We start from the raw sequence: 27777 nt of genomic DNA on the forward strand, positions 1-27777 counted from the left end.
GCCTGATAAGGCAGCGCCAGCTGCTCACATCTCCTCTCCTTCACAAACTGCTTCCTCCAGCAACAGCCTCTCCCCTGCACCCCGCAGACACAGGGGCTGCACCAGGGATGGCACTGCGCAGCCACGGCTGCGCGTCCTTCCTCTCGGTGCTGCTCTGGCCCTGCATTGCTCTGCCCCGCGCACAGGACCAATGCTGGGCTGAGTGTCCTGCTGCCGGGCCTCATGGCACTGCCCCGGTGCAGGAAAGGGAAAGGAGCGGCGAGCTGCGGCAGCCAAAGGCATTGCCATTTGTCTCGCCCATCCTCACCCACTGCCACAGAGCACTGTGGCTGCTACCCAGGACAAGGCACAGCTGTGCTTTTCTGTTTGTTTTTATTATTAAATACACCCCAGGATGCACAGAGGTAGATGAGGACAGAGCCCATCCTCCCTGGTTTGGCTCAGAGCCTTAACAACAACAACAAATAAACCCCACACAACAAAAAGTTAAAAAAAAAAATAATTAAAAAAATGCAACCCTAACACTGTCCAACCCTTCCCCCCCACCCCAACTCCCCCAGTCCAGATTTAGAAGTAAACCAACAAATAAAGAACAAAACAAGGAGAAAGTCGCCACCTTCCAGCACAGCGTGACACCTGGCCATGGTCCCAGGGCCACCTCCACCCCTCGCCACTCTCCTCCAGCTCCGACGCCCTGGCCACAGGCCGCACGTGCTTCGGGAAGTCAGCAGCAGGGCAGGTAGAGGCCACCTGTCCATCCACGTGGACCTCCACCTGTCCATGTGGTGTGGGCCCTCCCCGCAGTTGGCACCTCTCGCGCTCAGTAAATGACCTCGTAAACCGTGGCCTTCTTGTCCCCTGAGCCAGTGACAATAAACTGGTCGTCGGTGGAGACATCGCAGCTCAGGACGGAGGAGGTCTCCTTTGACTGGACAAAGGAGGGCAGGGGGTAAGTGCAAGGAGCAGTCCCACATCATGGTCCCATTCCCACCCCTTGGGACTTGGGGGCCCAAGTTGTGCCCTGGGAGGCTGCAGGGACAAGTTTGTTTATGGGGCTCATTATTGCTAAGACACACTTAGATCTGGGTTGAGCTGGGCCATCCCAGCTCTAGGCAACTTCATCCGAGGAACATCTCCCCCCGACCCCGAGGGCTGTGCACACCCCACACCTGGAAGATGCTGGCTCCGTAGGGCGTCCGCCAGGCGTTCAGCAGGTTGTCCTTCCCTGTGCTCACAAACCACTTCCCTGTGGGAGGGATAGAAGGGACAAAGAGGAGCATCGTGTCACCACACTGCCCACAAGCTGGACTGCCGCAGAAAATCGTGCCCAGATTGTGTAAGACCGGGGGGAGGAGGAAGCAAGGTCTCAGCTGCTCGTCAGCCAAGGGGCTGTTTTATGGAAGACAAAGGGGAGTCCTGGGACAACAGAGCTGAGAGAGCAGCCACAGAAGCCCCTTCTCTGAGGGATACCACTGGCATCCACGCATGGCCAGGCTGGCTACTGGAGCTCGTGCCTGCCCCCAGCACCAGGAGCCCTGGGACACATGGCCAGGAGAGGAGACTGCATCCAGCAGCCTCCAGGGCCAGGGCCAGGAACAGGAGCAGCCTGCCTACCACAGGAGGCGAATTTGAGGGAGAGGACACAGCTCTCGTGGAGGTGCAGCTGGTACTTGTCTGGTTTGGTGACGTGCAGAATCTCCACGTTGCTGCTCTCCATGCCCACCGCCAGCCACTCTCCCGTCGGGCAGTACCCCAGGGAGAAGATCTGGGGGAGAGACAGGGTCAGGCGCCGACACGGCAGGTCCCAGCTGGCCCCATGGTGCGCCCAGCCAGCCCCTGCCCCTACCTGGGAGCTGAAGTCATGCTGCTGCAGCTGCCGCCCTTCCCGCAGGTCCCAGCACCGCACCGTGTTGTCCAGACCCCCTGTCCACAGCTTGGTGCCATCATTAGAGATGTCGATGCAGCTGGCACCATCTGTGTGACCTTGAAACTGCCTGGGAAAGAGGGGGACGGAGAGGGCAAGCACATGGCCATCAGGGTTGCCAGCACCTGCAGCGCAGAGTGGGCTAGGGCAGCAGCCAGCAGCAAGGAGCAGATCCCTGCTGCAAGGACGGGGACTGTCCCGTGGCAGGGTTAGACTCCGGGGAGGGGTGGGGATGCCCTGGAGGGGACCAAGCGGTCCCTGGCCGAAGGAGCTCTGCCAGCCCTGCCCACGGTCCCCCTGCCCCGGGCTCACCTGACCAGGGTCTGGTTCTGCATCCCACACCACGAACTACATCCGCTCCTGCAGAAGCACTTTGGCATCGGCTGTGGCCAGGGCTAGCAGGCCGGACCTGAGGGGGGGAGCCAGACCCTCTGGCCATCTGGGACCTGGCTGGCCAGGGCACTAAGCAGGCGGATGGAGAGGGTGCTGGCCTCCCCCCCCACAATCAGGCTCCGGCCATCGGGGAGCAGCTTGCAGGAGCGGATGTAGTTGTCGCGGTTCTGGGGTGCAGGAGGGAGGACTCCCTTAAGCCCTTCCCCTGCAGCCCTTTTGCACCCATCCCTGGTCACCCCAGGGCCAGCAGCCTGTCCTGAGGGCAGGAATAGCAGCAGCGGGGCAGACCCCGAGCCACCCTTCTGGGACAGCAGGGCTGGAGCAGAGGCAGCTGTGCAGCCCACCCCTCCCTGTGCCCAGAGCCGCAATCCTCCACCAACCCCCACAGGAGCCCCTCAGTGTGCTACTGTGCTATGAACGGCCTCGGGGACACCCTTGCCCTGCAGCGTCCTCACCAGCAGCTGCCTGACAGCCACAGCGAGTCCTGGAGGAGATGCAAGGCAGGTGGGAAGGCAGCTCCATAAGGCTGCAACAGCCCGCAGCTCTGAGCACTAAAACTCCATCTTCCCTCGCTTATGAATTTCTGATGGAGCTTGAAATTATCGTGACTTAGTCATTTCCTTGTTTATGCATCTGTATCTTCAAGGTCAGCACCGTCCAGGAATAATATACGTCAGACTGCCCAGGCCCTGCGGCCAGCAAGTCAAGGGGAGGACTTGGGTTTGGGCTGTTCAAAGCAGGCACAGGGACTCCAATTCCAGCAGCCCATTTAAAATAAACTTCAAAGAACACAGGTTAAAAATACTCTCAGGTGATGCCTGTGCATGAAGCTTGGCTCTGCTGAGTTACTGTGGTCTGACAGTCCATTTCATTTATTTTTAAAAGAAATGGAAGGTCTCCCTGCAGCCAGACTCACACCAGCAAAAGCAGAAACAAGGACGGAGCCAAACCTGAGTGATGCTTCAGCCCACGCGATTCTGGCCCATACGAAGTATCTGGCCAGGGGGCTGACACTGGCAAAGGCTTGCCTTAGGGCAGGCACTGTCAGACAAAGCAGTGCCGAGGGTGGTGCATGTGTGTGTGTAAAAGCCCCCCAATGGCTTGGGACACTCAGAACAGAGGGGGCGGTGCAGAGGAGCACACTGGCAGCATCCAGCCAGCATCCCTCCCCAGCAGCCCCCCCACTGTCCCCACTTAGAAACGCACACGGAGACTTCCTGGTGCACATCATTGCTTTCAGACACCCCCTGCACCCCTGACTCACCCCTGAGGTCCCCAATAGGGACTCCAGACTCCCTATTCACCACAGCAGGGTGACACAGAGCAGGAAACAACCCATGCCAGGGTGGCGGTGTGCCCCTCCTTACCAAACAGTCCAGCTGAGCCACCGCTGTCTTGGTGCCCGGCTGCCCCACATCCCACACCTTCACACAGCCCTTGCCCCCGGTGTAGACGTGTCGCGTGGAGTTGCTGATGGTGACAGCGCAGACCACCTCGCCGTGGGTCAGTGTGTGGAGCTGCCGTGCGTGGCGGGGGATGCCGGAGCCAATGAGGGCATCGGGTGGGAAAGGCACCGGCTGCATCTGCCCATCAGCACTGACGTGGAAGGAGTAGGCACTGGAAGGGAGCAGAGCAATGAGAACCACCTGAGGATCCTGTGCGGAGAGCAGCTGGCACCACATCAGATGCAGCATGCCCGACACAGGCAGCATGGTTTGAAGTTGGAGCTGTGAGCAGAGCCGTGGCAGGCATGTGACAGTCGCCTGCTGCCCCACACTGGGTGTGTCCCCCAGGGCTGTGCCCCCCGTCCCTGCTGGCCACGGCCCACCTGCGCCGCCCAGCTTAAACCCTGCAGCACCTTGTCCCCTGCCCCTGCACAGCCCCACTTACGGTTTCCCCGAAGTCCCCACTTGCATGCCAGCTGCCAGCCCTGGGACGCGCATGTGGGGGTGCGGGTCATAGCCCACCTGGAGGGGAGAGCGGGTGAGAGCAGCTCGTGGCCCACAGCCCCCACAGCCCCGCAGGAAGAGGCTTACGCACCAGGGGGGAGCGCCCATAGCTGCCAGCTCCCACAGCGGCCGCAGCCCCATTGAGCTGTGGGGACATGAGATGGAGGCTGGCATAGGCACTGGTCCCGGCCATGTCCCCGTTAACCGCAGGGTGGGCCATGCCGAAGGCAGCCGAGTAGGGGCTCTGCACTCCCAGCGGGTTCCTCAGGCCCAGGGCTGCTGGGGGAGAGGTGGCATGAAGGGACGGGGCCCTGGGTCCGTCCTTATGGGGTCCAGCAGAACCAGCTCTTGGAGCCGCCTGCCCAGGCCCCAGTGGGGCCAAACTCACCCAGCGGGTCCACGGGGGCCTTGGTGGCGGCGGGGCGGAACTGCTGGGAACCACTGGAGCCCAGGGCCGCGGCATCACCCTGGGAGGTGGGGGTGCTGGACTTCAGGCTGGGCGTCCCTGCCTTCTCCACCTACCGGGAACAGAGCAGGGAGATCTGACAGCTGTGCTCCCACCCTGTCAGAGGGGGGTCTCCTCAGGTCCCCCCCAGTGAGCCAGTCCCTGTTCTTCACCCCTGATGGCAGCCCAGCCCAGCCAGCGCTGCGCGCTCTGCAGGATGGGACACAAGAGAGGATCTAATGGAGCAGGACTCCCTCCTCATACCCCCAGCATCGCCGGTGCCCCCATGGATTTGGAGGTGGGTGGACCCATGTCCCGCAGCTCTGCCAGCCGAGCCTGGACGGTGGGGACGTGAGCACAACCCTGAGCGAAGCGCATGGCTGCCCCACACAGTGCACATACCGTGGACGCTTCCTTGCTCCGAGATGGCGATGTACTGCTTGAGGAAGCCATGGAGGTTGGGCTGAGCGGTACGGCCTCTTTCCTCCCTAGCGGGACCTTCTCCACCCCATTCTCCCGGGACGAGTAGGAGTGGACACTGTGTGGGGAAGAGGGGTCCTGGGGGAGAGAGTGAAATCAGCAGGCAGCAGAGCAGGCAGGAGCGCGGGGACATCCCAGGCCATGGTGAGCTGGTAGCTCAAAGGAGGGCCAGGCTGGGAGCCTGGATCCAGGCACTTGTCACTACCATCAGCGAGGGCCGGTGAGCACAACATGGGGGTCCCACCACCACCTCCCTGTGCTGCCTGCCTGTTAGCCCCCTACTTGGGCAGAGGGATGGGCAGCACACGCAGACCCCAGCCCCCGGCACACTGACCTCATCCACCACCAAGTTGTCTTCGCTTTTGTCTGCGTCGCTGCCCTGAAACGTAGAGGACAGTTGGAACCAAATGGGCTGAGGCTGCCCTCACTCCCACCTCGGAAGCACCAGAGGCACGGGCAGCTCTGCTTGTTGCCCTGCAAGAGGTGATGGGGATGCCCCCAAGCCCCCCAGCCTCCCTTCCCCAGGCTCACGTAGTCCGTAACGAAGTCCTTCTCCTCCACCTTCCTCTTCTTGCTGCTGCTCAGGTACTCAGAGATGGCTCGTGCCCGCTCCCCGTTGGGCAGTGCCAGGGAGCTCTGGGGCGGGGGGACGCAGTGTTAGGGGCCACGAGCCACTATGCCCGGCTGCCAGGACAGGCAGCACCCACACAGGGCTGTGGGCGGCTGCTGGGGCATGGAGGGCCCCAGTGCAGCCCCCTGTGCCACCAGCACAGGCTTCAGTTCCCGCCAAAGGAGTGAGGAGGGGAACGCTGCTCGGGGGGACGGTGTGGTTTGCCCATGTGACATGGGGAGGGGGTCCCTATGGGGAGAGCACCCACCCACTCTCACCCTCACAGCCATGCCGGCAGCGGGGCCTTGGCCGGGGAGCAGGACCCGAGGACTGGTTCCCCACATGGCCGCCTGCTCGCAGGGCCCCGGCCGGAGCCTGCGCAGCTGGAGGGAAATGGCACAAGAGAAGGAAAAGGCACTTACGGGGCCGGGGTCCCGCTCTGTCGCCGTGGCAACGTGTAGCAGCAGGAGAGGGAGGGAAGGAGGGACACGCTGGACCACTGCCAAGAGCCCCCCCGGGAAAGCCGCCCGCTCCTCCCACCGGTGCCGGGGTGTTCATGGCAGGGCCAGGGCAGCGCTGCAGCAGTGGGGTGGTCCCGGGACCCCACCGGGGATGACCCCCCCAGTGCACCCCACTGCCCTCCCAGGAGGTGCTGCTCAGTGAAGGACATTCCCCACGCAAACCCCTCCAGGCCAGCAAGCCCCCTGCTCCAACAGCCCACCCAGGAGCCCCGAGGCACGGACAAGCCACCCCCCACCCTGCCCTGCCCCCCCCCCAGTCCAGGAAAGCACCCAAGGGGGAATGGGGAGCAGAGGCGGCCCCAGGGCCCAGCACTGCCTGCTCCCAGGTTTGCCTGTGGCCAGAAGGGTCTCATCAGACCCCCCCTGGCTCCTGTCCCCTCATGCTCACCCCTGGGCTCGGTGTCATGGACTCCTCGGTCGTCTTTGGTGAGGAGCTGGGCCTGGGCCCCCAGCGCCCCTGAGAGCGCCAGCAGCCCTGAGGCGCTGCCAATGCCTGCGAGGCTGGTGGGCTGCATGCCAGAGGGGTGGGGTGTCAACGGGATGGGGGGAGCATGGTGCGAGAGGTGCTGCGTCTGGAGCTGGTGCTGGAGAGGAGCAGGAGAGAGCAGAGCCGAAGGGTCACGTCAGGACAGCTGCCGGGTTTGGGGAGGGAAGAGGCTGCTCCTCTCCACTGGCAGCCCTGGGTCAGCCCGGGGATGGGGACAGGGAGCTGGTGAGGAGGGGCAGGACACACTCCCAGGGTGCCCCCACCCAAGCTGCGGGGGACACCACGTCCCTCCCACCTTGCGACAGGAGCTACTGGGACAGACGGTGGACCATACCCATACCTCCGTACCACTGTGGTCTTGAGTAAATAACTGCAGTGTGGGGACAGTGGTGACCCTCCCTCCACCCAGGCCACAGTGACACGCACCAGCCCCGCGCCCCACTTTGACACTGCTGCAGCAGCATCTCCTCCACCCTGAGTACTGCTAGCAGCCCCCTGCCAGCCTGGCTTGTCCCCCTCTGTCCCCCCCGACTCAGCCACGAGTAGGGAGGGACAATGGGGACAGGGGGCTGCAGCTGACCCTCGCGTGCTCGGGGCAGGACGGGTCTCCAGCCCAGGGGACAGCAGAAGCATGGGAGCCACCATCGCCTGCAGGAGCACAGCACCCAGGCAGAGGGTTGACGTACCCCGATTGCCGCGTTCAGGTCGGTCATAGTCACCTGCTTCGCACGCTCCACGGCCTGGACCACCTGCTGCTGGTGCTGGGGGAGAGAAGAGCCCGTCAGCGCTGCGCGATGCCCCTGCTGACTCCTGCGGCGAGCAGGGCTGTGTCAGGCTCATTCCTTCAAGGGATGGGGCAAAGCCCCCTTGGCTCTGCAGGCCTGGTCAGGCCCAGAGAGCTCACCCACCTCCTGAGACAGGAACGGGATGAGCTGGGCGCAGATCACGTTGAGCCGCTTCGCGATCTCCGTCTAGCAGCAGGAGAGAGGCAGCGCCATCAAGGCAAGGGGGAGAGCTGCCCCCACGCTGCACAGCCCCGATGCCACAGGAGACCCCTCCTACCATGGGTGCCCCCCAGGCAGGCAGAGACCCCCCCATTGCCACCCAAGCACCCATAGGCAGCTGGCCCCAGGGGCCCAGCATCCTCCACCCCCACCCTGAGAGCCCCAGGATGGCTCTCGCTTCCTCCCTCCTGGGGACGCGGTGCCCCATGGCCCATGCCACCCAGGGCCATCCCCAAGCAAGCCCCCAGCCCACAGGTCAGGGTCCCGCAGGCTCCAAGCAGCCTCCTGCCAGCACCGCAACGGCTAATTGCTGCTCTCGCGGCCGCAGGAAGCCCTGGAGAGGTGCTCTCCTTACAGCTGCTGTTTTCCTGCAACACTCGAGTGCCACAGGCAATCAGAAGCACCAAGCGCAGAAGCAGCTTGGGGAGGGTGAGCGGTGGCGTGCTGTGCTCCCAGCACACCCCACAGCCCGGGCAGGGCCCCGTCACCCCCACGCTGCACTGCCCGGGCCAGGGGGCAAGCACAGACGTCCCTGACCCCACAGACACATCCCTGGGGAGAATCCCCAGTGGCTGCAGCATCGGGTCCCCTCCCCGAGCGCCAGTGGGTGACAGCCGGGACAGCAGACACCGCTTGAGGCAGCAGCAGAGATGTCCACGCTGCTCCTCATCATGCAGAGCCAGGCACCCCACCCCACCTGAGCAGCGGAGAGGAGGCAGAGATCAGCAGCTCTCCCTAAACATGGGCGTCCTCCACTCCTGGACATGCAGGGGGATTCTCTGGGCATGGAGACTGTGGGTGAAGTGCTGCCCCAAGCGCTGAGGAGCTCCCTGCCCGCCCCGGTGGGGAGGACAAAGGCATTACAGAGCCAGCATGGGGCTGAGAGGAGGGGGTCCAACCCGGACCCTCTTGTCAGCCCGAGGAGGAGACCAGGGGCTGAAGGGCCCCAACAGCCAGGGATGGAGCTGACCCCCCGATCTCCCCCTGTCTCCTGTGCCTGGATGACACAGGTGCCGCAGTGCCAGGGTGAGGGACTGCCATGCTGCCCAGCTGGTGCAGGGACACATGCCTGGGGACATCCTGTGCCACCCTCTGGAGCGGCCACAAACCCATTTTTGCCAGACCCACAGAGAGCAGAAACAATCCAGCACCCGCCCTCGCTTCCCCTTCTGAAGGAGGAAAAAAGAGAAAGAGAAGAAAGAAAAGGAGGGGGCAAGGAGATTTGGCAGCCGGCAGTTCTGGGAAGGATTTAGCTGTCTCCCGGGGCCGGCAGTGATGGATTCTCTTCCCTAATGCACTGATGGGCAGCAGCTCCTTGGGGAGAGCTGCCTCCAATTCACTCGCACTCGTTAATGTGCAATTTACTGGCACTTTAACGCTCTCAGCATGAAAAATGATCATGCTGTTTGCAGCCCCCCCAGCCACCAGCACCGTCACCTCCCCTCTGGCGTGCGGTGAGCAAGTCCAAGGCCAGGCAGATTCGGGGAGGTGGTTTTATAAAAAGCTACAGGCCCCTTCCACGCCAAAAACAAAACAACAATAAAAAATTAACATCTCCTGCTTGTTCCTGTCTTGAGCCTCCCCTGCCGAGCCTGTGGCTGCCTGGAGAGACACAGCACCACAGCCGCCCCCCAGCCCCATTTCCCTCCAAACAAACCCAGGGCAAAACCACCCCAAGCCTCAGACCTTGGCAGCACTGGCACTGCCAACACCAGCACCGCGGGAGCCGGGCACCCAGGCAGACACTGGGGGATGCCGGGCTCAGCGCTGGGCACAGCAGGGATGGAGGCAGCACCGCACCACAGCACTGCCTGGCCTTCACCAGCAGCAGCGGGGCGAGTGCTTCCTCAGGGGTCCCGGGGCAGCTGAGAGCGCCCAGCACCCCTGCCCGAGCCCACGAGCAGCGCCACATTTGGGGGAAGGGGAGGAGAGATGGCAACCCGATCTCCCCGCAGCGGTGATAACCCGCAGCTCCCGCGCAGGCAGTTACCATTTTTCACACAATGGCCTCTGGCTGTCAGAGCAGACTTATGGGCCCTTGTTAAAAGTGCAGACAGCTCGCTGGCACACGGCCAGCAGCACCTGGGACTGGCCAAAAACATGAGCCCGCGAGGGCTGCGGGAGAACCGGCAGCCAGATGAGAGGAGCGCGCAGCCCTGCGGGGAGGAGGGTGCTGGGCCTGGCGGACCCTCGGCATTGCCCTGCACAAGGGCGGCTTCACGCCTCCTTCTCGGCCGGCTTTGCACAGCGGGAAATGCCGGGAGCGGCAGAAACACCCTCCTGGCAAGCACAGCGCTGGCGGGAGCAGCGGTCAGCCTGCCCTGTGCCGGGGGCTGCCACCCCCGCACCACACGCCCGAGCCGGCTCCCGCGCAACAGTTGGCAGCGGTGGCAGCGGGGCACGGGGCGGGAAGGAAGGAGGCCGCGGCTGCAGCACATCTCGCCCGGCTCCTCCGCAGCCTCTTTAAAAATAGATGAGAAGAAACCTTCTGTCTCAGAGCAGCTGGTGACCCGGAGCGCGGCGCAGCAGGAGGGAGGGAGGGAGGGAGGTAGGTATGGAGAGGCAGCGAGGGGGGATGTGAAGCCCTGAGTCCTCGAGGAGCCCACCGTGCACCCCAGCCCCCTCCTCCCCACCTCACGATGCTCCTCGGCCCCCGCCCCCTGGCGCACTGCCCCCAGGGCTGGCCAGCACTGGGCAGTTGCAAAGGCAGCGAGCCAGAGCTCATCACCTGCCCGGCACCCTGCAGCACCTCCTGCCCCATGGGAGCCAGTCTCCTCCATGACGGTCCCCAATCGGCCACTCACAGCTGGCATGAGCAGTCGTACAAGCACAAGCGCTCACTCCACCACTGCTCTCCCCACTGCAACAAGTGCATCGCGACCCAGCCGGGAACACGCTCCCTGAACCCATCAAGCAACCAGCGGCTCATGCCAGAGCACACACGCGTGTGCGGAGAGCTGAGGAGACAGGCCCAAGGCCGTGACACAGAGCGGGGCAGAGCTCCCGAAGCACAGAGGTGGCACAGCCCCACAAGCACAGTGTTCCCCGGGCTACGGCAGGGAGCGACTGCCCACATGCCCCATGGGAAGGGACAACCTCGAAGAGCCCGGACAGCGAAGCGGGGACAGGGGACCTAGGACAACGCTCCTGACCCGCCCAGACTCACCTGTTTGTGCATCTCAATGTTGAGGCCGTAGGACATCTCGTAGTACTGTCGGGGAGAGAAGGCAGCGTCAGCATGGCCGGGGAGCCTGGGGGCACTCACAAACAGAAAAGTTTGGTGCTGCCATGCAGGCTTAGCCCAGCCATAAAGGCCCACACTCTGGCCAGGCCAGGAGGAGAAAATAGTCTCCAGCTCCTCACCCAACAGCAGAGGTCTTTCCGGCACACGGCCGCAGCCCGCATAACGGACACGGTCCTGCCGGGGCTCCAGCTCGCTGCCCGTAGGAAAGGAGAAAAGCCGCACAGGAGCGGCTTTGCCACCGCGAGCTGCGGCAGCAAGCCCGGCTCAAACACCACAGCTCATTTTGGGGGAAAGACAGACAATAACAACCACAGGAACCAGATCTCAGGGCCTGGCCACACAACCCAAGCGCAAGGGGAAGCCAAAGCATCCCAGGGCTGCACGTCCTCTGATGGTTCAGAAGAGACACCCCCCAGCGCCCTCCTCCTTTCAGGTGGAGCTCACTTACCATGACATAATGACGCTGGATTTCTGTTTTTTCTGTTGCCAGCTTTTCACATTCTAACTTCAAGCTGTAAAAATAAAGAGAAGAAAGAGAGCGGGAGGGAGGAAGAGAGAGGGAGAGACCCCCTGCTCCCCCTCAGGCAAGATCTCCCAGGCTGGAGAGAGCATGAGCCCTCCCAGCGCACCACGTGCTTCAGTCTCCTGCTCTGAGTCAAACCCATCTCCCTGCACAAGCCAAGAAAACCACCTGAAAGAGGGTGGGAAGGGACTGATAAAGAGGAGATGGACAGCAAAGGGATCCAGGCATAAGGGAGCAATCGGCATGGAGTTTTAACCCCCTCTTCAGCATCTGCTTCCCAAATGGAGTGAGCCGCCAAGCTGAGCTGCATTTCAAACCTTGCTCCCGTGCGGGGAAGGGGCGATCCTGGCCAGCAGCAGGGGGATCAGAGGGACTCCGGGTCTGCTAAGTGATGGTTCCAGCTCAGACCAGAAGCCGAGCTCTGGAAGCCAGCACCCCAATCCCAGGGATTCTGGCAGGAGGAGGGTGTGTTTCCCCCTCAAACAGTGTCATTTTGAGCTACCAAGGTAGTGCCTGGCACAGCCGTCCTCCAGATGGACCAGTGCCCACAGCAGCATGGGATGACACTTCTTGCCAGCCTGCAGCAATGCCCAGCGCCGAGGGGCCACACGCCTCTCGCCAGCACCAGTTAAGTGCCCAGCGCCTTGCTGGCAGGCAAGTGCTGGCAGCTTCTCACCTGTGGTATTGGTTCTGCAGAAACTGGAATTCCTCCTTGATGCGGTCCAAGGTCTCTGGATAAGTCAGCTTGAGGGACTGGGGGGTGCTGGGGATGGCGCTGGTGGCGACAGTGGCTCCCGAGGCAGCGGAGGGTGCCTGCAGATGGGCCTAGGCAGAGGAGGGGATCCCCGGGGTCACGGCTGCTGGCTCAGCGAGGCTCACGAGTCCCCCGGGGGTTTCCTGCACCTGGGGAAGAGGCTACAGGAGAGCAGCACGTGGAGGAAGAGGCAGAAAGAGTCAGCGCAGCGGAAAATGCTTATGGCCAGGCACAAGGGCAATGGTTCTCCCCCTTTTCAGCATCCGTTCCACCACTGAGCCAGAAGACGAGGATGCACGGCCACGGCTGGCACAGCGCATGCAACCCCCAGCCCTCCCGCCCAGCCCCAGCCTGGGGTCTATCCTTGCCCCCGTGCCACACGGCAGAGCTTCCCACCCGCCCATCCCCCATCCCGCGGTCATGCCCTGACTGCGATATGGCTCCAGAGTGTCGTGAAACTCAAATCCCCGCAGCACCAGGGCTCAGCATCACTTTGGGAAGAGCCACAACACCACTCCTGAACACATTACACACTGTCGGCACAACTTTCCGGGCCAAGGCCAACACCTTGCACCCCCGAGGCTGGTGGGGAGCCCAGTCTGGGAGCTCAGCCCCTGCCAAGGGCCCGGCCAGCACCGTGCTGCAGCACCACGTGCTTGGCTGTGGCACGGAGGGGACGAGGCCAAGCCGTGGGCTCACCGGGGGCCGGTTCTGCGGGAACATCTTTGGCACTGGACAGGCGCAGGATCCCTCTTGCCGCTCCGGGCCCCGTCGCAGGCTCAGGACCGGGGCCTGGGGATGCTTCCCGGCTCCGGATCAAGCCCTGGGAGAGAGACTGGGAGTCACGGCTCGGCGCTGCCCACTCACGCAGCCGACGGCGGCGCGGGACCCTGCGGAAGCCACAGCGGAGCGGGGCAGAGCTCCGGGGCACCGGCGCCACGCACAGCTCCCCCGCGGCCGCCGGGACCCCCCGCGCCGCGCGACCCGACCGACCCGCTCTGTGTGCCCGCGGGGACCGGGAGACCGCGGGGCTCCTCCCGGGCGCCCGCCGCAGGACCCCCCTCGCCTGCCCGCCCCCAGCGCGGGCTCCGCCGCCGCGGGCACGGCCCCGGCCCGCTCCCCGCCGCGCCGCGCAGACAATGGCCCCGCCGCCGCCGCCCGCAGCAGGTACGGCCGCGGGAAGGGACCGGCCTCATCGCCGCCACCACGGCCCCGAGCGGAGCCGGACCGCGCCCGGCGGGAGTCCCGGAGCGGGCCCGGACCGGCGCGGCAGAGACCGAACCGGGACGGGACGGGGCGGGGCGGGGCGGGGCGGAACGGGACGGGGCGGGACGGGACGGGACTCACCGCGCTGCTGGCCCCGGCCCCGGGCGCGCGCCCCTGCGGCGGGGCGGGCCGGGCCGGGCCGGGCCGGGCCGAGCTGCACCGCACCGCGCCGCGCCGCGCCGCACCGCACCGCACCGCGCCGCGCCGCGCCGGGCCGGGCCGGGCCGGGCCGGGCCACCGCCCCCGCCCCTCCCTCCCTCCCTCCCGCCCGCCCCGCCCGCCGCGGCCGCGCTGCGGAGCGCGATCAATGAACGAGCGCCAGCGCCAGCTCCACGTGGGGCCTGGCCCGTGCGGGCAATCGCCCCGGCCGCCAGCCAATGGGAGCGCCGCATGAGCGGCCCGCCCCCACGTGGGGCGCGCAGAGCTGCCTTCCCATTGGCCAGGCGGGCCGGCCGCCGCGGAAGGTGTCAATCTGGGGAGGCCGAGCGGCGGCGGCGCGGGCGGGGAGCGGCCATTAACCCGTGCGGTGCCGGGCGGGACTGGGGGTCGCACGGGGGAGCGGCCACGGCGGGGGCTGTCCCCGGGCCCCCGCCGCGGGCCCGGCCCCGCTGCCGGTGCGGAGGACTCCCGGCCGGCGGACACGGACCTCCCAGCCCCGCGGCGGGGACCCCCCTCGCGCCCCGCACTGCCCCGCGGAGCCGTGAGGTTCGCACCGAAGGCCGCCGCGCGCCGCCCGCCCCGCCGTTCCGCGTTTGGGCTTTTTCTAATAAACACTAAACACGAGAAGTTGTTGCCCTCCGCTCCCCCCTCCCTCCCCCCCCCCCCTTTTTTTTTTAATCGAGAAAAGGAACCCGAAATCGCGCTCGGGGGCTGCAGGTCTCGGCTCACCGAGAACTCCCCGCGCCACGGCACGGCGGGGGGCGGCAGCATCCCTCTCCCCCGACCGCTCCGGGCGCCCGCCTGGGAAGGGCTCCTAGGTCCAGCCCCCTCCCACGGCCCCGAGACCCCCCTTCCCACTCCCCGTTAGGGACCCCCATCACCTCCCGCCCTCCAGCAAAGGGGCCTGGCACCCCCTGGTCCGGGTGCGGCTCCGCCAGCCCCCCCGGCCTCCAGCTCCCTGCCAGCTCCCGCCCCCCGCGGCCGCTTTCCGCGGCTCCGGCAGCCCCCCGGGACGCTGCCCCGGGAGGGCCGTGGCAGAGCTGCGTTCACGCATGGGCGGATACTTGAGCCGGGGAAAGGGACCCCCACGCTGCAGGCCGCTCGCACTACGCCAGCCCCGGTGCGCCCCACCCAGCTTCGCCCTCCCTCCTCCCCGGAGCCCCCCGTGCTTCCAGCCAGCGGGCTGGGGGCCCTGCAACCCGATGGGCTTTTCTCGGGGTTTTTCTGGTGTTGGTCTCCTTTCAGGGACATCGTTTGTTGTTCGGCGTTTTCTGCTGCCTGCAGGTCAATCCAGGCTTACGCAGAGCAGGAAATAAAACATTTGAAGAGCAGCAGTCGTGAGTGGTCAGCTTCTTCTCCTGGTTAACCTTAATTCACCAACAGTCCCGGCCCCTTTCCTCCTCACCACAGCTCGGTCCTGTCCTCTCGGGCCTGCCACCGTTCAGGATGGCAGCGACGCCATTGGCACGTGGGACAGGCCCATGCTCGCACCAGAGGACACAGGCACGGGCTTTCAGGATGGTCAAAGTGACTCCTCTGAGCAGAAAGCAAAGCAGACCCAGGCACCTCCCCAGCACCTTTTCCTTTGACCAGATGGTGTTTGTTCAGAGAGACATCAGCTCTGAACATCCTGCAGAGTTAAAATTTACTGTTAAATGCACCCCTTAAATTACCTGAGCGTGGTGTCCTGCATTTACATCAGGAGAGGAAATAGCCAACAGAAAAGGAATCATCCCAAAGCATATACACAGAGACACAGCCACACACACACACACACACGCATGCACAAGTCAGGAAACAAACAGGGTCATGGGGAGGAAAAGCAACACCCGAAGTGTCCAAGTTTGATCTAATTTTCATGTTTGGTTTATTTTGCAGCCATTTTGCATCTCCAGGACACCCCCGTGGTCCCAGACCCCCCTCTGCCTGAGATGGGGCTGGGGAGGTGGGTTTGAACTTGCCTCTGCTCCCCATCACCATCGCACCAGAGCGCACGGCTGCTCACGCCAGTTCCTAACACACCATGGGGAGCACTGATAGGGTATGCAGCAGGGGAACAAGAGCCTGTCCCCGGGGATGACAACTCGCCTCCAGGCCCTGGTAGAAAAGGACAATAATAATAACCTCAACAAAACCACAGAAATAGAGCATGACTCTGCAGAGGCCACCCTGCACGTGCCCAGAGGGCTCGGGAGTCCTGGAGTGATGGGCTGTGCTGTCTCCTTGGGCTGTGAGCAGGGTTTTCCAGCCGTGAACCAGGTCCTGCTGGCTTTACAGAGCCAGAGACCACCCCCAGTCGCCCCATGGGAAGCCTGTCCCGTTTCGTCCCGTCTGTCCCCGGCAGTCCCAGCATTTTCTGAGAGCAGCTGCGGTCTCAGATGAGAGATCTCCCATTATCCCAGCTCTGCCGAGGGGAGCTGGGGAGGGAGACCCCCTCTCTGGAGCTAGAAAGGGCTGGGGATGTCCCCACCCTCACTGCACCCGCTCATGGCCCCCAGAGACCTGTGGAGTTTGTGCTCTGTGGAGGGGGAATGGCTGGGGCTGGGAAGGGAGAGTGGCAGAAGAGCAGTCTCCCAGCCCTTATTATATTTTAAAATGCAGTAACAGCACGATGTCTATTTTCATAGATGGAACAGATCATTTCTGGAAGAGGGCCATAAATCTCAAAAGGAAGGGAAATAATTTGGCCAAGGTCATGTTGAGGCAGCAAGAGTGTAAAAGGGAAAAACATTAAAATAACAACAAAAATGAGAGCTGGACTGACACCATCTCCCCCCCAAGCCTCCTCCCCAGCCTGGGAACCCCATCCTCTCTGCCCAGCTGGTCCCTGCACTGCCGCTTCCCAGCATCACCCCATGGGGCTGAGGGGGGCAGCACGGGAGTGAGGGGCTGACTGGGTGAGAAAGGCCAAAGGAGCAAAGGAGAAGAGAGACCCTAACGAGTGGCTCCTGGCAGAACCCTAATGCCCTCGCTCTCTGGCAGCCCCTTCTTGCAGCACCTCTAGTCCCTCTCCCCTAGCTGCAGCAGACTCCACGTGCTGCGCTGTGCTCAGGAATCCCTCCGGCGTACCAGGGCATGGGACCAGGGACATGCTTGTCGGCCTGTGTGCTGGGGATGAGGATGTGCTCAAGGCAGTGTTGGGCTGTCACAGGGGGAACTGGGCTCCCCCCTGCCACACCGTTCCCCAGCACGATGGCAGCAGAGGTGGGCAAATGCCATTGCAGCGCTGCTGAGGAAGGCACAGAAAATGCTAGCAGATCCCCCTGCCCTGCTGCTGCAATCTCTCTTGTCCTCACTGGGCAGCAGCGGCCCCTCTGCCCGTCCCAGGCCAGTCTCGGGGCTCTGACAGCACCATCCATCACTGCCGGCTGCCCGTGCCATCCACCCCGGGTGGAGGCAGAGCAGGCAGGGAAGAGGTACAGCCTTGGCAGGACCAGACCTGCTCACACAGCATGCTGAGCACAGCTCAGCGGACGCAGAGTGGGGGCTGCAGAAGGGCCAGGGCCAGCAGGGACGGATGGGCTCTGAGGGGCAGCTGAATGCTTGCCAGGGACTGCTCGGCTACACCCAGTGCACATCCCTGAAGGGAAGAAGGGGAGAAACTTCTGCAGGCAACACGGTGCCCGGCACTGCACAGACCTGCAGCCATAGAGGGGTTCAGGTCTGCCAGGTCAGGGCAGGGACCACCCTCCTCCCACAGCCCGCAATGCACAGGGGTCCTGCTGCCTCAGAGCACAGGGGGACAGGGCAGAACATTGGAGGGGACAGATAGGGGTAAGAAGATGCTGAGGCAGGGGCAGAGCATTTGTCCAAGGCTTTGGGGTGGGTCATTTCTTGTCTGGCGGCCAGCCCTCACAGAGCAACTGCAAAAGGTAGAGACGAGCTGGCAGCGGGGTGACCCCTGCCATGGAGAGAGGGACCTGCAGCCCCTGGCACCTGCAGACACCCTGCTCCCGGTGACCTCGCAGAGCAGCTCTGGTTTGGTGGGAACGCCATGGCAGGAGCAGGAAAGGAAAAGACCCCAGGGAATACCCACCCCCTCCACTGCCGCACGGGTCAGGCCTTCCCCTAAGCAAGAGCCAGGGCCGGTGGGGAAAGGGCAGCTGTTCCGCAGCAGGACTGGTGCTCGGCAGCCCCGCGCTTCCAGAGAGCACATCCCTGGCAGCGCTGCATCTCTGTGTGGCTCCTGGCAAGCGGCCGAAAACAAACTGCTGCTCGTACCCTCTGGCTGCTTCTCCAGGCTTGGCTGCCAGCTCCTCCATGCCAGAGCGGCTCTAGCGGGGCCGGGGTTACGCGTTGCGGAGGGCTCCCGGTGGTGCCTGCTACCCCGGCCACTTGCCCTGCGGAGGGGCATCCCCAGCCAGCTCCAATCCCTGTGCCAGCGCCAGGATGACCCCGCACGCTCCAGCGGGACGGGGCACTGGCTTGGGACAGGCTCTGGCCTGGCTGCTCTAATGAGAAAGAGGCATCACTTACCAGCCTCCCATGGGAGGGCTTTCCCCTCCTCGTTTCCTCCTTCTTTTGCTATTTAATTTCTTCTCTCACCCCATCCTTCCCTTACTCAGTGAGATCAAAGGAGCCTTTGTGGCATCGGGCACATTTCATAGGAGTCGTCGTTTAAAGGGTGTGGGAGGAGGTGGCACTTATAGGATGAGAAGAGAGGAGAGGGGGAAAGGGGAAAGGGGGAAAGGGGAAAGGGGAAAGGGGAAAGGGGAAGGGGAAGGGGAAGGGGAAGGGGAAGGGGAAGGGGAAGGGGAAGGGGAAGGGGAAGGGGAAGGGAGGCCGGAGGGACCACCCGGGCTCTGCGCAGGGTCCCGGCGGGACGGGGAGGTCGAGGGGGACACCGGGGCGGGGGCGGCGGCCCTGCGGGGCTGGGGGCTCCTCCGGCCGCGCCCCCTCCCCCCCAGGGGCCCGACAGCCCCGGGCCTCCCCGGCCCCGCGCCGGGGGCTGCGCTAGCGGAGCGCCCGGGCGAGGAGCGGACTCCGTGGGCACCGGCGGGGGCTCAGCGGCGGCGGGGGCTGGAGCTGCAGGGGAGGCCTCGCGCGTCCCGGCCCCGCTCCGCGGCTCCGCCGAGCTCTTGCTGCCCTCTGCCGCCGGCCGCCGCCTCCCCGCCGAGCCCCGGCTGGCGGCGGACGCGGCGGACCCGGCGCCCGGGTGCGGAGCGGGACGGGGCAGCCGCTGCCCGGCGGAGCGTGGGACGGTGCCCGCTCCCCCGGGGGGCACAAGGGCTGATGCCGGGGGCACGGGCTGCTCGGGTAGCCCAGTCCGGGCCCCGGCCCCGCACTCGCAGCCGCTCTGTGCCCCCACAGCCCCCGAGGGCCATACTGGGCAGCACTGCCACCTCCAGGGGCCATGGCCCGGGGGGGCCTGGCCCGGACACCCTAGCTCTGCTCTCGCCACGCTGAGAAGAGGCCCATGCGACGTGGCAGCCTCTCTCGTGCCGTTTCCTCACAGACTGGGTTTGGGCGGGTGCTGCCAACATCCCTGTGGGAAGGTGTGACCTGCGCCCCATGCAGGCATCTGCCCCCCTCCCAGCGCATCCCCGAGCAGGGGCCACCTTGCAACCCCCCAGCCACAGGCTCATCTGGTGGCACCCTCCTCCTGTGGCTGCTGGCCAGGGACAGAGATGTTTAGGGGATGAGTAACATCCTTTCTGGCAAGGCCTCTGCCTGCTCCTGGAAGCGTGCTGCGGGCACCGGGAAGCTCAGCCCCTTTGCCTGCCTCTTGCCCCAACCAGCTGGGAAAAGAAGCCAAGAGCAGGAAGAAACCTGGGGATGGGGCCAGGGCAAACGGACCCAGATGAAGCCCGTTTGCACTGCTAATCAGCAGGAGTCATCCCAGGTGCCAGGGAGAGGTGGGGGGAGGATGCTGTGTGGCAAGGCAGGAGGCAGCCAGGAGGCACAGGTTGGGGGAGGCAGCCCAGGACGGCCCTCTCCAGAGCGGGGCTGGAAGCCAGAGCCTGGCTGAGTGCTGCCAGAAACGGCTTATTTTGGAAAGGAGGCTTTTTGGCTGAGCACTTGGTGCATGGAGCTGCTGACACTGGGGAACAGGACGGCTCTCAGAGAGCAGGTCCCAGCCATGCCTCACAGGCCAACGCTGCTTGGCTTCAGCCCGGGGCTGAATCTGCCTCAGCACAACCGGGACTGGATCCTTAACTCCTGAGTCACCCACTGCAAAGGGGTTTGGACACCCCGGTCACAAGCTAGAACAGTGCCCAGGGCCACAGCTCGCCCTGAATACATGAGGAGCTCCCTGGGATCCACCAAGCAGGACACACAGAGCTCTCGCCAGCCCTGACTCATGGGCCTTGGTATGACCTCAAGCCTTGAATGGGGAAAGCAAGGCACACAAGCTGGTGGGGGGCACTTTCTTCCCCTACTAGACGCTGCTCCCCCACCCTCAGCTCCCAAGAGCAGTACTGGCCCAGCTATGCCTGCAGTGCAGCGAGCCTGGCACAGAGCTGGCAGGTGCCCAGACCAGGGGACTCGAGCGAGGCAAGCCCCCTTGCAGGCAGCAGGGTCTGGGGCCGAGCTGGAGCGGCACTGGCAGCACGCCACAGCATTCAGCCATGACTGGGGCTAGTGAAGGCAGGAGGGACTGCAGACTTTGCAGCAGAAACCGGACCTGCTTTGTCTTTCCCAGTTCCCTGCTGGCATCCACAGGGCTGGGGCGCCAGCACATAGGCAGCTCCCTGCCAGCATCCCCCATCCTTCCAGCGAAGGGCCAGGGAGCACACAGGGGGTAGGGAGCGGATGCAGCTCACAGCCCCTCGCTGTGTCCAGACGCGGCTCGGGAGCTCCCTCCAACTGCAGGTGACTCATGGCTTGGCATGCCATGAATTTGGTCAGGTCTCAGCCCCGGTCCCGCACGGGGGCATGGCTGTGAACAGGCAGACAGCCGTGTCCGCCTGGTGATGGAGCAGCCGTGCTCCCTGCCACACACCAGGCTGCCCTGCCCTTCAGAGCCGCACACTGCAGCATTGTGGCCCAGCTGGTTTTTCCAGAGACGCATCCAAGGGGCGAAATCAGATCTCAAGGGAAGGGAGCAGCACGTTCCTGGCTGTGCAGAGGAGCTGTCGAGGCAATGCCAGGAAGCGGGGCAGCTGCTGGGCACCGCAGCTGGCCAGAGGAAACCCAAACAGACACCATCCCAACCCTGTGCTGTGCGTCGCTGCCCCCGACTCCAAGAGCTGGGCTGCTTTACAGACCTTTGTTTGCAGAGACACCCTGCCCTGGCACTTCCCACCAGCTTTGTTTTACACCATCAGATATTAAACAATGGGCCTGGAGCAATGGGACACAGGAAGGACCCTGCTGGGGGACCAGGGAAGGGCTCGCAGGAGGAAAGCTCTCAAAGGAAAACAGAAAAGCAGCGTGTGATGAGGGAGTTCCCTCCACACAGGGAAGGTATTTTTGGTCAGGGCTTGTCTAGACTGGAGTAACCCACACTGCATAAGCACATCAACACCGCACAGCACAGCTGAGGCGTGCAGGGCACTGACTGGTCCCAGCCCAGACAGACCAGGCTGCACTGGGCCAGGGCAGGCAAGAAGCTCCAGAGGCAGAGCTGACCCCAAGACCGGCCATCCTGGTCCCCAAGGGACTGGGGTGACCCCAGGCACTCCTGGCCCTGTACCCTGGCGTTGGTACCCTGCAGAGCCCGGGATGTGCCCAGGTGAAGGGAGCTTACAGCAGCTGAGGCCCTGGGAGTCCAGCCAGGGTTGTGGCTCCCCGTGCCACGTCGGCAGCTGTGCCCACCTCCAGCAAGCTGCAGGCAGGACCCCAGTGGCCCCGAGCACCATGGGCAGAGCTAGGATGCCCTCCACCTCCCCAGAACTAGGGGTACCGACACCATGGGTGATGCAGTAGAGCAGACACAGACCAGGCTGACCCTTGAGCCTGTCCAGCCTGGACACTGCCAGGGTGCTGCCTCCCCATGCCCCCATAGCTCCCCAGCGGGGCAGAGGGTCTCCCGTCTCCCCCCCCCCCCCCCCCCCCCCTCACTCCCCAGCCCGGGGCTGCTGCCTGGCCCCATAGCAGGAGGGACGCGGGCCAGCCGTGCCAAGCCTCCCTCACCACCCGGCCTTCCCTGAGCTCTGGCTGCCACCGCAGCCAAGGGAGCTGCAGGCACAAAACGTCACTTTTTCCGAGAGCTTCTCTCCGCCTTCCCCCTTCCCTTCCCCCTCACGGAGGCCGGCCACGGTGCCGGGGAGCACGGGAGGCTCCCAGGGTCAGGGCGAAGGCAGTGCCTGGATGGGACCCATGTGGAACAGGTCTCCTCGTCTCTTGAAGGGCCGGCCAGCCAAAGAGCAACCCTCTTGACAGCAGTATTTCACAGGCAGTGTGGGCGAGGGGCGCCTGGCCAGCCCCATTGCTGCTGGGACTCCCTCCCCCAGAGAAGATGCTGCTCCCATCGGCCCCAGCTAAGCCTAAGTTTCTCAACATAATCACGAGAGAGGACTCAGCAGCCCTGACAGCCCCCCCCACCACAGCAAAGGGCTTCAACCCCCTTTCCAGTGGAAGAGGAAACCCTAAACACTTAAGCCCATCTACTCCAAGGCTGGGAGCATCCATGGAGTAAGAGAACAGGCCCAATACAGACATTCTTTGAGGATGATCTAATTTAAAAAACACATTTTTATAAAAACACATCATAGTGAAAATGCATGTAGTTTAAGAAGAGGCCCACAGTGCTCCAGCGCCAGAGGCAGCTGCATGTCAGCGATGCGACTGCTCTGTGGCCCATTCCCCACCTTCCCAAGGAGTTTGGAGTCCTGTGTCCAGCTCCACATCCCCATTTATTTTCCTTTACCACAGAAAGCTTGTCCCCTTCCCCCTAACTCCCCCCCGCACCCCCTAATGCATCAGCTGAAGCTGCAGGAGAGACAAAGGCTCAAAGCATCCCCCTCACCCCAAGCCAGGCGCGAAGCAGGCGGGCACAAGCAGCCCTTCGCTTCCAGCACTGCCGCATCAGGCACTGCCGGAGAGAAGCCTGCCTGTGCACCCGCCACCCACATCAGCTGCTGGCAGCCAGGACTGCTTTTAAAGGTAATCAGGGAACAGAGAAGACCTCTGGATTGTTTTAATCCTTTCCAAAAAAGTATTGCTAGCCCAGCAGCTGTCCTCCTCCCCCTGCACTTGTGAGGATTTGTACTCATAAGGCTGGATAATTTGACAGGGATAACACACACTCTGCACAGGCAACCTCAGACTTCCCGACGAGTTTGCTCTTTGCTCGGCGTGGTTTGCCAGCCCAATAAATCCACCCCCACGTGCCACCCTCCCCTCCCTTCCTTCGTGCAGAGGGCTGGGACGGCAGCCGTGGAGCGTGACTCAGACGCACAGGGGACCGAGAACCTCCCCTTCCCACGGGCAGGGCGCTGGGATCGCTGGGCACCAGCGAGCGCAGTGGCACCACAGGTATGGGGAGCTGGGGGTGGGGATGCAGGGCCGCCCCACAGGTACCTACGGCAGTGAGAGGCATAGGAGCCGTGGAGCCAACGGTTAATAGACAGCCAGTGTCCCTGTCCCCCTGCACCAGGAGCAGTGTGCAGCGAGGGGCAGGTCTGCAGTCCGGCATGCGCGGCCCGTGCACGGCTCACGGGGCGCCCCGGTAGCTGTAGTGATTACGGTCAGGGTCGCTCATGGTGAGCGGCAGGCTGGGCTTGCGCTCCAGGTCCTTCTCGTCACACTGTCGAGGGGGACGGTGCTTGAAGAAGTCAGAGACGTAGCGGACCTGGAAAAGACCAAGGAGACAGAGGGTTTGGGGGCCTCTCCAGCAGCTGAGCTGCAGCCAGTGGCCACCTGGCAGAGCACCAGGCTGCGTAGGGGACACTCACGATGAGGACGGCAATGAGAGCCCCTTGGAGCAGCCCTGCCAGCACATCGCTCCAGTGGTGCTTGTAGTCCGACACTCTGGTGTAGCCCACATAGATGGCGAAGGCGATGAGCAAGAACTGGATGGTGGGGCGCAGCAGCCGGGCCCACTTCCCCACCAGTCGGGCTTGCACGTAGAGCTGGGCAAGGAAGGGGGAAGCAATCACCCAGCGCAGAGGGCACTAACTGCCTGGAAGATGGGGTGCTCAGGGCACTGGTCCACCTGGGGGGACGGGACCTGCAGAGGCTCATCACCTTCCCACAGCACAGTGCACCTGGAACATGGCACTTACCGCCAGGAACATCATGCAGTACATCCCAAAGGAGGAGTGTCCAGAATAGAAGGACAGTCTGCAGGGAAAAGGGACAGGTCAGGCCATGAGAGCGAGCCCCCTGCACCCAGCTGCCCCCTCGCAAGCCCCCCATCCGCTCCACAGGCTCTGCCCTGCAGCAGGAGAGCATCAATACCCATCTAGGGCTGCCATCAGACCACAGGAGCCTGGTGGGTGAGGTCCTGTGGCCTCACGGCTCACCTGGACTCAGTGACATTCCTGCTGTCGCCCTGGCAGACATTCTCCAGCTGCACGTAGATGGAGCAGTTCACCTTGGACCAGTCAGGATTACAGACAGCCAGGAAGTTTGGCCGGAGACGGCCAATCATGTATTTGGCCAGGTCAGTCAGCGACTGGCTGATGGCCCCCCCGAAGAGGAAGGTCCCCACCACCTTGTAGAGGGCGGCCAGGTAGTTGTTGAACTCTGACTTGGAGTAGAGGCGTTCCGTGTAGACCAGATATGCCTCCCCCAATGAGATCTGCAGAGACCAAGGGGCAAGAGGTGAGGGTCTGGGGGCCACTGAGCAGCTCCCCAGCACCCGGGGTATGGGATGCTCTGGGTCTGCAGCAAAGGAGCCCCTGGCACCCCCCTGCCACAGGAGCTCACGGGGCCTCTCCCCATCCCTGCAGGGAACCAGCCCCATGGGACATGGGTCCCACCACCCCAGAGGGAGCTCCTGACTCCAGCAGAGCAGGACTTGACATGAGGGTCCTATTGTCCTGCTGGGGGTCCAGCAGTGGGCTGTGCTGGCACCTAGCTCCTGGATGCAAGGTGCCAGGATGTCCCTGGCCCAGAGGGAAGGGGTTGGTGCTTCCTTACAATGATGACGGTGCAGGTAATGGTCACCCCAGCCATGAGGCCATGGGTGATGGTGTCTGCCTTGTAGGGGTAGCGGATGGAGTCATCGTTGCAGTAGAAGCCCCGCTTGTAGGGGGAGTTCACCAGCGTAAGGATGACAAAGGGCAGAGATGCTGCAAGGCAGAAAGAAGGTGAGGACTGGGGACACTGGTCTGCAGGCTCCACGCGGGCACCTGGCACCATGCGGGCTCCCTGGGTCTCTGCTCCTCTGCTGAGGACAGATCCCCTCTGAGAACACAGTCCCGCGCCGCCTGCACCCAGGGCAGGAGGACTCACAGCTACCAGCATGCTGGCCCTGCCGCTGATAGCGCCCTATCAGAGCTCGCAGCTGCCTGTGGCGCCCAGATACCACACAAGACGGCCATGACCAGGCACCTGCAGAGCCCCCATGGCTGCCCCACTCCTCCCCAGGCACAGCCACCGCAATGTAGGACACCGGGGCTGATCTCACGCCCTGTCCTCACACTGCCCAAGGTCTTTTGGCCTAGGAGGGCAGAGCTCATTAGACTTAACTATCGCAAACCTGTTTCACAGCAGGGAAGGGCCCCCGGGCCCCAGATGGTCCTAGCACCTCACACCAGCTCCAGGAGAGCCAGTGCCCAGAGATGCCGGTGGGTGATCCAGCCCAGGCAGTCAGACCCCAGTGCACTTGGCTTCCCACCCTTGCCCTCCCACAGCCCTTGCTTCTGCCCAGCTCTCCTCCACCTCTGCTCCCATCAGAGCTCTGCAGAGATGCTGCAACCAGCCGGATCGATCCAGGCGCAGAGGCTTTTCCACCCAGCGTGCCCCAACCCTGACCACGGGCATCTCAGGGCTCATCCCTGGATGGGATCGCCCCCGAGATCAAAAGGGGTTTTGAGGGGGTGTCTGCCCGTGCAGCCCACATACCAAATCCCCCGCTGGAAGGGGACCTCCTGCCCCCGCCCGGGGGATAACCCCTCCTGGCAGCGCCGGTCCGGGCGGCCCCGGGGGAGCCCCGGGCAGAGTCGCGGGAGACAGGGCGCAGCCGACGCCGGGATGCTCTGCCCGCGGAAACGCCTTCCCTCGGCCCGCGGTCCACCTTAAGCCCCGGCTCCTCTCCCGGTTCCGCCTCTCCCGGCGGTTTCCGCCTCCCGTTCTTCCACCGTCTCCCAGGAACCTGCACCTTTGTCCCCGCCCGCGCCCCCTTCCCCGCGCCGCCGCCGGGGGGTCCCCCCGCGCCCGGACCGCCGCCCCCCGCGCTCACCAGGCGAAGGGGGGAGGGGACGGGACGGACGGGACGGACGATCGCGGCAAACAACCCAGGCTCCTCTCGCCCCCCCCCCCCCCCCCCCCCCCCCTCCCCGCTCCCCCCGGGCGGAGGCAGCGGCCACCGAGAGGAGCCCCCGCCTGCAGCCGCCTCGGTGTGCGCCTCAAACGTTAATTTGCAGCTCAAATTAGACACCGATTTTCTTTCTGGATAATTTCATCCTCCGAAAAAGCTTTCCTAAAAATAAAAGGCACTGGCACGCGAGACGGAAAAGCGACCCAAACAAAAACAGGAACCTGCCTCTCCCCACCGGTGCTCAGCGCCCAAGAAAGCAACTCCCGGCCCGGGAGGTTCAGGCTGAAATTACGACCTGGGCCTTTATTTTTAGTCCGTCTTAATTAGGTGCTTCTCAGGGTCAGTTTTAGAAACGGGCGTTTGCCTGCACCGGGGGGAGAGAATGGGGGGGGGGGGGGGGGGTCGGGGCCCGGGGAAGGGGCTCCCCGACCCCACCCGCCTGGGGCTGCGGAGACCCCCAGCCCCGCTCCGTCTCGGCGGGGCGCAGGGCCCGGCCGGCGGCAGAAGGAAACGGCCTCTCCCGCCCCAACGACGCGGGGGTGGGCACCGCCGGCAGCCCCCCGATCCGAGCCCGGCTCCGGCCGCCGCCGCCCGCCCCGGCCCGGGGCCCCCCCTCGGCCGCGTCGCGGAGCCCCACGCCAGGCACGTCCCCAGGGCGCTGTGGACCCCTCCCGGCGCCCGGACACCCGCGCGGCCCCACGTCGGGGCAGGGTCTCCACGGCGGGGACCGGCAGCTCCGGTACCCGCCCGGCCCCACCGCCTCCGGCCGAGCCCCTCACCCCAGGGCGAAGCGGCGCCGGCGAGGTCGGTGAGCTCCTCGGGGGGGACAGAGCCCCGGGACCGGGCAGGTGCCTCCCGGGCTGCCTCGCAGCACCGGCAACGGGCCGGCCGGGGCAGAGGCGCGGGGAGACCCCGGACCCCGGTACCGCCCACGGACCCGGGCGCAGCCCCACCGAGAGGGGGTCGGGGGGGACGCTCCGGAGCCGCCCGGGGCGGGGGCGCCGCGGCCGCGCCGGTACGGAGCCCTCACCGACCGCCAGGCAGAGCACGTCGAGCACCACGAAGACCTTCCTACGCTCCATCCCGCTGCCGGTGGCGGCCCCGCGGCCCGGCCCCGCGGCTCACATGGCCTGGTACGGCGCGGGCCCGGCCGGGAGGTAAAGTCCGGGCGGACGGGACGGGGCGGGGCGGGGCGGGACGGGGCGGGGCGGCTCCGGCTGCCGGTACCCCGCCCGCGGGCTGTGGCGGGGGCCGGGGGGCAGCGGGTCCTCCTCCGGCCCGGGCCCGGATTCCCCCTCGCCCCTCAGCCGCTTCCCCGGGCCCCGCTCGGCCTCTCGGCTCCGTTCCCCCCAGTCCCCCCGCCCCAGGTCCGCTGCGGCGAGGGGAAGGGGCAGAGGGAAGGGAGCGCGGCCGCCCGTGTCCCGCCAGCCTCGGGGAAAAAAAGAAAATCCGAGAGTGGAAGAACGCGGCCACAGGAATGTGGTGGCTGCATCGGCGCGGGGCAGTGGCCGTTTGTTGGGGAGCAGATACGGGGCTGACCCCGTCTCAGTGCCGGTTGTTGGGGGGAAGGAGGGTTCCCCGGGAGCCTTCGGGTGCAGCAGAGAGGCCGCAGGGAGCAGAGGTGCCGGATTTAAACACAGGATAAGGC

General features: G+C 64.6%; 2 protein-coding genes across 4 annotated transcripts; both read right to left on the reverse strand.

The window, feature by feature from the left end:
* Positions 1-363: 363 nt before the first annotated feature.
* On the reverse strand, positions 364-13116 carry LOC309681498 (transducin-like enhancer protein 1). Its single transcript, XM_082495381.1, is given in 22 exon segments — positions 364-928; positions 1170-1246; positions 1615-1765; positions 1847-1994; positions 2237-2296; positions 2298-2322; positions 2325-2484; positions 3685-3934; positions 4208-4284; positions 4358-4545; positions 4655-4784; positions 5114-5269; positions 5526-5570; positions 5723-5827; positions 6224-6240; positions 6711-6906; positions 7496-7570; positions 7718-7780; positions 10980-11024; positions 11506-11569; positions 12257-12405; positions 13034-13116. Coding segments are annotated over 22 exon segments (2313 nt in total). The 5' UTR covers positions 13058-13116; the 3' UTR covers positions 364-820.
* Positions 13117-22626: 9510 nt separating this feature from the next.
* On the reverse strand, positions 22627-27295 carry PLPP2 (phospholipid phosphatase 2). 3 transcript variants are annotated; one of them, XM_082495445.1, is made up of 6 exons: positions 27160-27295; positions 24788-24939; positions 24169-24446; positions 23929-23986; positions 23599-23775; positions 22627-23495 (listed from the first exon to the last, which is right to left on the reverse strand). In XM_082495445.1, exons 1-6 carry the CDS (start codon positions 27209-27211, stop codon positions 23358-23360), a joined length of 855 nt encoding a protein of 284 aa, XP_082351571.1. In that variant the 5' UTR covers positions 27212-27295; the 3' UTR covers positions 22627-23357. The 3 variants fall into 3 exon arrangements, with proteins under 3 accessions (XP_082351571.1, XP_082351569.1, XP_082351570.1); XM_082495443.1 differs by lacking the exon at positions 27160-27295 and having other exon boundaries at positions 24788-25549; XM_082495444.1 differs by lacking the exon at positions 27160-27295 and having other exon boundaries at positions 23356-23495; positions 23599-23821; positions 24788-25549.
* Between the last annotated feature and the right edge of the window lie 482 nt (positions 27296-27777).

This window comes from Vanellus vanellus (assembly GCF_965231255.1).
Source record: "Vanellus vanellus genome assembly, chromosome: 25".
Lineage (NCBI taxonomy): Eukaryota > Metazoa > Chordata > Aves > Charadriiformes > Charadriidae > Vanellus > Vanellus vanellus.

What these genes read in the sequence shown, in the direction of transcription:
- PLPP2 (XM_082495443.1), bottom strand. Translation starts at nt 25,114, where the DNA reads ATGCTGGTAGCTGTGAGTCCTCCTGCCCTGGGTGCAGGCGGCGCGGGA. An exon ending in AGGAATGTCACTGAGTCCAG is followed by an intron (nt 23,987 to 24,168) that starts GTGAGCCGTGAG and finishes TTTTCCCTGCAG; the next exon opens with ACTGTCCTTCTATTCTGGAC. An exon ending in CTCTCATTGCCGTCCTCATC is followed by an intron (nt 23,496 to 23,598) that starts GTGAGTGTCCCC and finishes GGTCTTTTCCAG; the next exon opens with GTCCGCTACGTCTCTGACTT.